This window comes from Rhinatrema bivittatum, chromosome 19, assembly GCF_901001135.1.
Source record: "Rhinatrema bivittatum chromosome 19, aRhiBiv1.1, whole genome shotgun sequence".
Lineage (NCBI taxonomy): Eukaryota > Metazoa > Chordata > Amphibia > Gymnophiona > Rhinatrematidae > Rhinatrema > Rhinatrema bivittatum.
In genome coordinates, this window is record NC_042633.1 from 749,918 (window position 1) to 761,357 (window position 11,440).

The 11,440-nt window shown below is 45.5% G+C and overlaps 1 protein-coding gene across 1 annotated transcript; it reads right to left on the bottom strand.

The window, feature by feature from the left end:
• Window positions 1–598: 598 nt before the first annotated feature.
• LOC115080980 (oocyte zinc finger protein XlCOF6-like) lies at window positions 599–11,219 on the bottom strand. Its single transcript, XM_029585476.1, is given in 7 exon segments — window positions 599–2,363; window positions 7,253–7,360; window positions 7,707–7,856; window positions 8,618–8,731; window positions 8,889–9,002; window positions 10,002–10,128; window positions 10,917–11,219. Coding segments are annotated over 7 exon segments (2,310 nt in total). The 5' UTR covers window positions 10,941–11,219; the 3' UTR covers window positions 599–690.
• Between the last annotated feature and the right edge of the window lie 221 nt (window positions 11,220–11,440).

Genomic DNA, 11,440 nt, shown 5'->3' on the forward strand with positions numbered 1-11,440 from the left:
TTCGCATGAACCCTTCGGCACCTGGCATACAGTAGGCTATAAATAAGCTTGCACCTGGCATAAAGATAAGATTACTTCGCACGCACATAAGTTTGCACCTGGCATAAAGATAAGATTACTTCGCACGCACATAAGCTTGCACCTGGCATAAAGATAAGATTACTTCGCACGCACATAAGCTTGCACCTGGCATACAGTAGACTATAAAAGAAAGGTAACTTTGGACGACAAACTGAGAGAGAGAAAGAGTTCCTTTGCAGAAGACCAAAGTGATGTTTTGTCCTTTGTAGACGTACAAAGTGAAGACCCCTTCTTTTTTCGCCTGTGATGTGCTCTCTCCTTGCCAGGCTGATGATGAAAAGGGTGTAGTGAGTATTGGCCGAAATATTGTGCACGGATACCGATGTATATGCTTAAGCTTAGAACTGTATATGCTGAGAACTGTATATGCTTAGATACTTTTAATACTTGGACTTAAGATTGTATACCAATAAACATATTATTTTACTTTTACCTTATTCTCGCCTACCTGATTCCTTACACTTCCTTAGAGCAGATATATGTCTGCAACATTTATCAAAAATCAGAACGTTTAAAACATTTTGCAATGGTTATGGACTCTTTTGTGTTTATTAATATCACATTCAGAACATTTAAATGGTTTCTCACATGAGTGCAATTTTCTGTGTTTTAAGACTCGGCATTTGTGAAAAACATGGTTTCATAGTTTTTAGGATGGGACCTTTGAGTGAACCATTCATCACATTCAGAACATTTAAATGGTTTCTCACCTATGTGCATTCTTCTGTGGCTTTTAAGACCTGACCCTTGTGAGAAACATTAACCACATTCAGAACATTTAAATGGTTTGTCACCTGTATGGACTCTGTTGTGGACTTTAAGACCAGATTGCTCCTTGAAGCATTTATCACATTCAGAACCTTTAAATCGTTTCTCACCTGTATGGACGGTTTCATGGTTTTTAAGATAGCACCTTCGAGTGAAACATTTATCACATTCAGAACATTTAAATGGTTTCTCACCGGTATGAACTCTGTTGTGGGTTTTAAGACTAGATTGCTGTTGGAAGCATTTTTCACAGTCAGAACATTTAAATGGTTTCTCACCAGTATGAACTCTGTTGTGGACTTTAAGAGTAGCTTGCACCTTGAAGCATTTATCACATTCAGAACATTTAAATCGTTTCTCACCTGAATGGATGGTTTCATGGTTTTTAAGATAGGACCTTCGAGTGAAACATTTATCACATTCAGAACATTTAAATGGTTTCTCACCTGTATGAACTCTGTTGTGGGTTTTAAGACTAGATTGCTGTTGGAAGCATTTATCACAGTCAGAACATTTAAATGGTTTCTCACCTGTATGAACTCTGTTGTGGACTTTAAGATTAGACTGTGCCTTGAAGCATTTATCACATTCAGAACATTTAAATGGTTTCTCACCTGTATGAACTCTGCTGTGGACTTTAAGATTAGATTGCTTCTTGAAGCATTTATCACATTCAGAACATTTAAATAGTTTCTCACCCGTGTGCATTCTTTCGTGCTTTTTAAGATCTGACATTTGTGAGAAACATTTATCATATTCAGAACATTTAAATGGTTTCTCTCCCTTGTGACTTCTCTGATGGACTTTAAGCCTGGATCTATATCTGAAACATTTTTCACATTGAGAACACTTCAAAGGTTGGTCTTGCCTGTGAATTTTTTTGTGTTCTCTCAGGTTTGATTTCTCAGTAAACCTCTCCTCATATTCAGGGTACTGAAATGGTCTTTCTCCAGAGTGAATTATTACATGTGCTTCCATCTCAGCTTGGAAGAAAAAGCATTGTTCACACTGAGTGCATTTTAATGGTTTCTTTTTTAGGTGATCTTTTCCCTGTGCTGTAAGTTTTGTATTCATTGGGGTCCATATCTCTTCTTCAGAACCTGTAAATGTTGTTTCTTCCTTTCTGTGATATTGTTGGATAGATGTGTGACTTGTCCTCTCATGAATCTTGTTCCCACATTCAATAATTTTTTGCTGTTCAACAGATTGTGAGTTTGTGGTGAAGTTTGCTGAAGTGTCAGTAATTTGAAATGGTCTCTCTCCTTCACTGAGTCTCTGAGTTTCCTCATGATTTGGGCAGAGGTTGAAATTTCTTCCTAGTTCAGAACATGCATATGGACTCTCTCCTTTCTGGACTTCTTCTTTCCACCAGGGTGATGCTATTCTACTGATTCCTCCTGCATACTCAGCTGAAGGACCTGGGCTGTCTCTGGAGGGGTCTCTCTCTTTCCATTCCTCCATCTGCTGCCCATCACACATTCTCTGCCTCTCACTATTATTCCTGAATCCATCTTCTGGTGGATAAAAGCGAGAGTATGATTACTAAATTTACAAAAATGGAGGGAGACGTATATAGGGAGATAGCTCCATCTATTCACTGAACGGCATTAGGGTGGCTATGGATCCCTATCATATATAAAGAGCCTGGTGCTGCTTGTAGACAGGTACAGGTGGGCAACAGCACATGAACAGAGGGGAACAGACCATGCCTGACCTCACCCTGCTGGTTCTGTGCCTCTCATCCTCACCTCCAGTCTCTGCACTGATTCCCTTCACTCTGATTGCAGTCACTCACCAAAAAACTCTGCCACGCCCTGCTGGAGACCTGGGATTCATTCAGGATCCGGGTCCCTGAACCTCAGATCTGTCAGCTTAAAGTTACTGAACTCTAATGACTTAGTAATGAGAATTTAACTGAGAGTCAGCATTAAAATTCACCTTCTATGTGGAACGTTTGAAATTCTCATAAGCCAAAGACTGAGTGTCAATTCCCATAGAATGACCAAACTAAAAATTGAATAAAAATTCAATCACAAATCTTACACAATTTACTGCAGTTTTTAACGTCCATCACAATAGGCTCTGCCAGTCAATAGACCTTCATCTGCCTTATATTTAACCAGTGGTCACAGTGACAATGCAAACTTTTTATATTTTGATCTTAAAATGCAAATAAGACACATCTGCTTGTCTCTTTTCTTCTTAAATATCACAAAAAAATCCAGACACAGGCTGTGTTTCAAAGCGGAGTCTGCATCGGGGGAAATCACACAGGAAATCTCATAAGCGGTGATCCACGTCCCCATTCCTCCTTACATTCAGATACATTGGCTCTGCCGGCATTTTAAACTTTCGGTGCCAATTTTTAACTTATTGCAAGTAGAGGAAGTTACAAAGAGACCACTGCTTAAATATAAGGCAGATGAAGGTCTATTGACTGGCAGAGCCTATTGTGATGGTCGTAAAATCTGCAATAATTTGTGTAAGATTTGTGATTGAATCTTTATTCCCCTTTTTACTTAGGTCAGTCAGAAATACTCCACAGCACACAGGAAGAAAGAGAGAAATGATGGCAGAAAAGGACCAAATGCTCCACCCAGTCTGCCCAGCAAGCTTACGCCAGTATCTGCTGCACTGTGCAGGTTACCCCCATGCTTATCAGTTTCCCAGACTGTAAAGGGCAGGGCCCTCGGATGCTGTTTGAATGGAATTTCCTTTAACCAGTGCCGTTGAAGCAGAGAGCAAGAATGGAGCTGCATTAACAGTGTCAAGGCTTAATTGTTAAGGGTAGCAACTGCCGCACCAGCAAGTTACCCCCAGTAACCCCCATGCGCTCTTTTCCTCACTTCCATCCTCGAGCCTTTAGGGACCCACAGTGCTTATCCCTTGCCCCTCTGAAATCTTTCACTGTTTCTGCCTTCACCGCCTCCTCCGGAAGGGCATTCCAGGCCTCACCACCCTCTCCATGAAGAAATATTTCCTGACGTTGGCTCCGAGTCGTCCTCCCTGGAGTTTCACTACCTGACCCCTAGTTCTACTGATTTCTTTCCAAAGTGAAAGGTTTGTCGATGATTGTGCATCGTTAAAACCTTCCAGGTATCTGAAGGTCTGTATCCTATCTCCCCTGCTCCTCCCCTCCTCCAGGTACATACATATTTAGGTCCCTCAGCCTCTAACATTGCTCTAAGCTCCAATGGCAACAGGTAATGTGGAAAAAAAGGATTTCCATTCACAAAAAGCAGGAAGTAGCTTGCTTGTTACAGCGGTTACTACCCCAAACCAAATATGCCTCACCAAATAAGCCTGATACTTCAATGCATATCCAGTATAGAGCTCTGCTTCAATGGCAGGGGGGAAAGACTGATACTTCACTTTCGAAGCATATCCAGCATAGCTCTCTGCTTCAACTGCAGGGGAGAAGGAATGATACTTTACTTTCAATGCATATCCAGCGTAGTTCTCTGCTTCAATGGCAGGGGGGAAAGACTGATACTTCACTTTCGAAGCATATCCAGCATAACTCTCTGCTTCAACTGCAGGGGAGAAAGACTAATACGCTTCTCGTACCTATTTTTTTTTACACTGCAGGTTTTGCACCATCTTCCATCTGCTGGAGACAGAGAAATACCGAAGAAGTGCAGGTGGCACACTGGGTTATGTACAGTGTCAGTGAGAATCTCTCTGTCTCCATCTGCTGGCAGGGAGGCATAACCCAGGAGTCTGGACTGATCTGGGTACTTACTGGAAAGGGAGATAGCTCCATCTAATCACTGAACGACATTAGGATGGCTATGGATCCCTATCATATATAATAGAGCCTGGTGCTGCTTGTAGACAGGTACAGGTGAACAACAGCACATGATAAAAGGGAAGTGATTATCCCCTTGTACAGGGCCTTGGTGAGGCCTCATCTGGAGTACTGTGTTCAGTTCTGGAGACCGTATCTCCGAAGGGACAGAGATAGGATGGAGGCGGTCCAGAGAAGGGCGACCAAAAAGGTGGAGGGTCTTCATCAAATGACTTATGAGGAGAGACTGAAGAATCTAAATATGTACACCCTGGAGGAAAGGAGGAGCAGAGGTGATATGATACAGACTTTCAGATACTTAGAAGGTTTTAATGATCCAAAGACAAACCTTTTCCATTGCAAAAAAATCAGCACAACCAGGGGTCACGCTTTAAAACTCCAGGGAGGAAGACTCAGAACCAATGTCGGGAGGTATTTCTTTACGGAGAGGGTGGTGTATGCCTGGAACGCCCTTCCGGAGGAAGTGGTGAAGATCAAAACTGTGAAGGATTTCAAAGGGACGTGGGATAAACACTGTAGATTCATAAAGTCTAGAGGATGTGGATGAAGACAAGAGGCAAGGGGTGGCTTGAGGGAATGTTGGCTACTACCTGGAGATGAATATCCTTATTCAATAATGTGACTCCAACATTGTTGTATGCTTCAACGGCAAGAGGAAATGTGGAAAAAAGGATTTGCAACCACATAAAAGCAGGGGAGTAGCTTGCTTGTTACGGTGGTTACTACCCCAAACAAAAAAATACCTGATACTTCACTTTCAACGCAAATCCAGCATAGCTCTCTGCATCAACGGCAGGGGAGGAAATTTTTGACAATTCACGCATATCCAGCATAGCTCTCTGCTTCAACGGCAGGGGAGGAAATTTTTGACAATTCACGCATATCCAGCATAGCTCTCTGCATCAACGGCAGGGGAGGAAATTTTTGACAATTCACGCATATCCAGCATAGCTCTCTGCTTCAACGGCAGGGAAGGAAATTTTTGACAATTCACGTATATCCAGTATAGCTCTCTGCTTCAACGGCAGGGAAGGAAGTTTGACACTTCACGCATATCCAACATAGCTCTCTGCTTCAACGGCAGGGGAGGAAATTGTTGACAATTCACGCATATCCAGCATAGCTCTCTGCTTCAACAGCAGGGGAGGAAGTTTGACACTTCACGCATATCCAGCATAGCTCTCTGCTTCAATGGCAGGGGAGGAAATTTGACAATTCACACATATCCAGCATAGCATCCAGCATAGCTCTCTGCTTCAACGGCAGGGGAAGAAGTTTGACAATTCACGCATATCCAGCATAGCTCTCTGCTTCAACGGCAGGGGAGGAAGTTTGACAATTCACGCATATCCAGCATAGATCTCTGCTTCAACGGCAGGGGGGAAAGACTGATACTTCACTTTCAATGCATAGCCAGCATAGCTCTCTGCTTCAACGGCAGGGGAGGAAGTTTGACAATTCACGCATATCCAGCATAGCTCTCTGCTTCAACGGCAGGGGGGAAAGACTGATACTTCATGCATATCCAGCATTGCCCTCTGCTTCAACGGCAGGGGAGAAAGTCTGTTACTTCACTTTCAATGCATAGCCAGCATAGCTCTCTGCTTCAACGGCAGGGGAGGAAGTTTGACACTTCACGCATATCCAGCATAGCTCTCTGCATCAACGGCAGGGGAGGAAATTGTTGACAATTCACGCATATCCAGCATAGCCCTCTGCTTCAACGGCAGGGGGGAAAGACTGATACTTCACTTTCAATACGTATCCAGCATGGCTCTTTGCTTCAATGGCAGGGGAGAAAGACTGATACTTCACTTTCAATGCATATCCAGCATAGCTCTTTGCTTCAACGGCAGGGGAGAAAGACTGATACTTCACTTTCAATGCATAGCTCTCTGCTTCAACAGCAGGGGAGAAAGTCTGATACTTCACTTTCAATACATAGCCAGCATGGCTCTCTGCTTCAACGGCAGGGGGGAATGAAGAAAGGTGAATCTATATTCAGGCAACAATCAACAAAGACTGAATTACATGGTCTGAATAAACATAAGCATGGGTGTAGCTTGCTTACTGCGGTGGTTAATACCCCTAACTAATTAAGCTATTTCACTTAGATGCAGGTCCAACACTGCTCTCTACATTAATGGCGGGGGTGGAAGGCAAATTGAATAAAAAAGGTTACTAAGAGCCAAGAGTAACAGATAAGTATGTGAGAGAAAAAAAGTGCGAAAGCTTGTTGGGCAGACTGGATGGGCCATTTGGTCTTCTTCTGCCGTCATTTCTATGTTTCTATGTAACAGAGGGGAAGAGACCATGTCTGACCTCACCCTGCTGGTTCTGTGCCTCTCATCCTCACCTCCAGTCTCTGCACTGATTGCAGTCACTCACCAAAAACTCTGCCACGCCCTGCTGGAGACCTGGGATTCATTCAGGACCCGGGTCCCTGCACCTCAGTCCTGTCAGCTTAAAGTAACTGAACCCTAATGACTTAGTAATGAGAATTTAACTGAGAGCCAGTAATAAGATTCTCCTCCTCATGTAAAGTTTAACATTCTCCATAGCCCATATTTTATGATAAATTAATGTTCTGCTCACCGCTCTTGGCCTCAGCCTCCTCCTCTCCTCCCTCCTGCTGGTCGCTGACAGGAGGATCCTCCATTTTCAGGATCTCTGCTCTGGGGTCAGGAATGTGACCTCGGCTGCCTGTTAGAGAAATGGGAAAACATCTTCAGCCTTTAACCAGTCTTGGACCCTGACACAAGAAAAGAGAGAAATGCAGAGTAAAAGACAGGAAAGAGGAGAAGAGGAGGTAGAAATGGGACAAGAGAGGGGGGAGGGAAATGGTGGGGGAGGATGAGAGAGAGGGAGAAAAAAGGAAAGAGAAATCTGAACATGAAAGAGAAAAGCAGAAGGAATGGAAAGAGAGCAAACAAATTCTCCACACAAGAAAGGTCAGAGGGCAGGGACATGATTTAACTCCTCCCCCTCGCTGTGTCTGGTCCAGAGGAGGCCTCGTGTCTCAGCAATGTTTGGATCGGCCCAGCAGTACCTTTAATCCAAGCTGCATCGCCTGCTTCATGCAGCTCCTCACAGGCGCCTGGGATGCTCAGGTTCCCTCTGTCCTCAGATCTCGGGGGCTCAGTCCCACGTCCTTCTTGCTTAAATCGGATTAAAATGTCAGGGGTGACACTGGGGGAGCCTGTGATGGGAAAAGATGGTTACAATATGTAGAAAAGTTACCCCAGAGCCTGTATTATCAGTGCAAGTGAGCTCAGGATTATGCTGTGTTCATAGACACTGCCACCAGTGCAGCACTAAGAAAGGAGGGTGCTGCTGTGCTGATCATCATCAGAAATCCATTCTAACAGTATCCTGATCATTATAACACCGAGGTGGGAGACCTCATTCCTCAGGATCTACAAAATAATCTGGTGTGGTTACTGCTATTGCAAAAACATGCTGAACATTTCTACCTCAAAGAGTATTTTTGATAAAACCAGATGTTTTTCATCCAGCTGCAAGATTTCAGAAATCTGATTCTCCCTGGCTCCTGCGCTTCATTATAATTATATGAGGCAGGGTGGGAGATGTCACTAGAAGGCACCAAAGCCAAGGAATTCATAGAGAGGAGGGCGAGGGAAGGTGGAAAGGAGACTCCTGGAGAAGAGGACAGGATATGAAGATGACGGAGGAATGTGCAGAGGAAACGTGAGAGAATATTTCTTTACTGACAGGGGGGGTGGATGCCTGGAGTCCCCTCCTGACAGAGGCAGCAGCAGCTTGCAACCAATCAGCAAATTTACACAGATTTAGGAAGGACACAGAGGGCGGTGGTAAAGGCAGGAGGAGAGCAACGGGTACAAGAAACGAGGGAGGGGCCTGTGTGTTAGCTTAGTCGTATGGAAATCCAGAGGGAAGAGGAGGGGAGAATACAAGGCGAGGGCAGGGAGTGGTACTTGCCTGGTACAGGAGGGTGAATCCCTTCAGGCGTCTCTGATTCAGGAGGATCCAGGAAGGGCAGATCTGCCTCTTGTTTAACGCTCAGTGAGAACACAGACGTTACAATCGGAAGGCCTGGGATGAGAAAACAAACGAGTCTAGGAGGAGTCACCCAGGACCTGCTAATATTATATTAGGAAATGGATTGGAAGTCTCCAAATGTTTGATGTTAATGCCCCATCTCCTGTGATCTGAAAATGCAGAGCCCTTTAAATCCAGAACATTTACTTACTGATGCTGGGGTCCTTCATGGTTTCTTTCCCCTCCAGCTCCCAGTGCTGAGGGAAATATTTCTCATCTTCCTTCTTCATCTTGAATACAACATCGGGATTAAGAATTGAATAACCTGCCAATAAGAAATAGCAAAAATTACATTTAAATTATTCTTGTATAGCCCTGGGAGCTTTCATCTGTTTTCTGTTGAGATGGAGCTGTGTGTGTGTGAATGAGTGTGAGTGAGTGAGTGTGTGTGTGTGAGTGAGTGTGTGAGTGACAGTGTGTATATGTGAGTAAGTGACAGTGTGTATGTGTAAGTGAGTGAGAGTGTGAGTGAGTGAGTCTGTATATGTGAGTGAGTGTATGTGTGAGTGACAGTGTGTATGTGTGAGTGTGAGTGAGTGAGAGTATGTGTAAGTGAGTGAGAGTGTGAGTGAGTCTGTATATGTGAGTGAGTGTATGTGTGAGTGACAGTGTGTATGTGTGAGTGAGAGTGTGAGTGAGTGAGTGTGTATATGTGAGTGAGTGTATGTGTGAGTGACAGTGTGTATGTGTGAGTGAGAGTGTGAGTGAGTGACAGTGTGTATATGTGTATGTGTATTTCTCTGGATTTCCATACGACTGAGTGTATGTGTGAGTGAGTGTGTGAGTAGTGTATGTGTGTGTGTGACAGTGTGTATATGTGAGTGAGTGACAGTGTGTATGTGTGAGTGAGTGAGAGAGTGACAGTGTGTATATGTGAGTGAGTGTATGTGTGAGTGAGTGTGTGAATGACAGTGTGTATATGTGAGTGAGTGACAGTGTGTATATGTGAGTGAGTGAGTGTATGTGTATGTTTACAGACATTTGCAGGCTGCCCTTTGATTAAGATTAAGCCTTGGAGGGTTTCTGGTACAATCATTTCTATTCCTGACCCTCCTAGCTGGAGGCATTGCAGGTGCCAGTGCTCTCTGCCAGCCTGTGCCCTCCTGGAGAGAAGGACTCCCAGCTTCTTATCAGGAGCATCTGAGAAAGAGTTATCTTTGTATCCCAGGAACCTGGGTTTTCCTATCTAGAGACCAGTGAGCCATGGCAGCAGCCATCCTGCAGGGTGTGTGTGGGTGAGAGATGATAGAAAAGGCAGACTTACCCCGTGACATGAGGACGCCGTGAATCTCCTTGATGACCTTCTTGTACAGCTCCTTCTGCCATTCTCCCAGATTGTCCCACTCCACTTCCCAGAAATAAGCAGCCACGTCCCTGAACGTGACCGATGCCTGGAACAGCAAACAGGACACCCTCAGCCCCTCTCCCTGCAGCTTCATTATAATGTGCGGGCAATAAACTGTGTTCTCTGGCCTCTGTCAGTGAGATCAGCTCCCTGACATGGAGAGAGCTCAGCTCTATTAAATCTCCAGTAATTTGTAGAGCTTGAGATCACGGTGCAGCTGATTCGGCAGTGAGAGGAGGTGGCAGTGTCTGTGCAGGTGGGAGGGAGAGTGGTGGGTTGGGTTGGTGTCTGAAGGCAGGAATGTGGAGACTGCTGAGTCAGGCCCGGGGAGTGAGGACAGAGAATGTGGATATCTGAGAGTGTGCGTGTCACAGAGTCTGTGCGTGTTTGTGATGATGTCCACATGTGTGTGAGACAGAGCATGTGTTTGAGTGAGTATATGTGCATGCATGAGAGAGTGTATTGGTGTGGGTGTCCGCATGCTTGTGGGTGTGAGAGTTATACTGTATTCATGTCTATGTGTGTGTGAGTTATAATGGGGGAGGGAGGAAGGGACCTCAGATTGCTCCTATTCTGATGCACCACCTCACCTCCCAGATACTTGTGACCTAAGGCAGTGGCGTCTTCCAATCCAGACCTGGGGACACAGAGAGAGGCTGCACCCTCCCTCTCCCCCCCCTCCCTAACCTCTGCTGATCTCGGGGTGAGCAGAGCTCAAACCTTCCCGGGGCTGGAAAGATCTCTGCCCTGTGCTGGCAGGAGGGGAGCCTGGAAGAGCTGCACAGGGAAAAGGTTTCCTTTACATGCACAAGAGGACAGAGAAGGATTTCTTACCGGATCAGACACCAGGGCACACATTGCCCTCCTCTTTTCCCTCTCAGTCCTGCAGGTGCTGGGAGGGATTCAGAGGGGGCAGGGCTGATTCCTGGGGGCTCAGATAAAGCCCCTGCTCTCCCCTTCTGCAGGGATTTCCGGTCCTGGGGAGGCAGAAAGTTTCTGCTTTTACTCTGCGTCTTTCCTGCTCTCTGCAGGCAGAGAAAGAAAGCAGGAGCCGAGCTCCCGGCAGAGGTCAGGCAGGAGGGAGGGGGGATGCTCACTCCTTAAGGTGGATCCGGGGAGAGAAACAGCTGCAGAGGGGGGAGTGGGAGACAGGAGCAGCAAGTCAGGGAACTGCTTTGTTCCTTAAGGTGGATCCGGGGAGAGAATCAGCTGCAGAGGGGGGAGTGGGAGGCAGGAGCAGCAAGTCAGGGAACTGCTTTATTCCTTAAGGTGGATCCGGGGAGAGAATCAGCTGCAGAGGGGGGAGTGGGAGGCAGGAGCAGCAAGTCAGGGAACTGCTTTATTCCTTAAGGTGGATC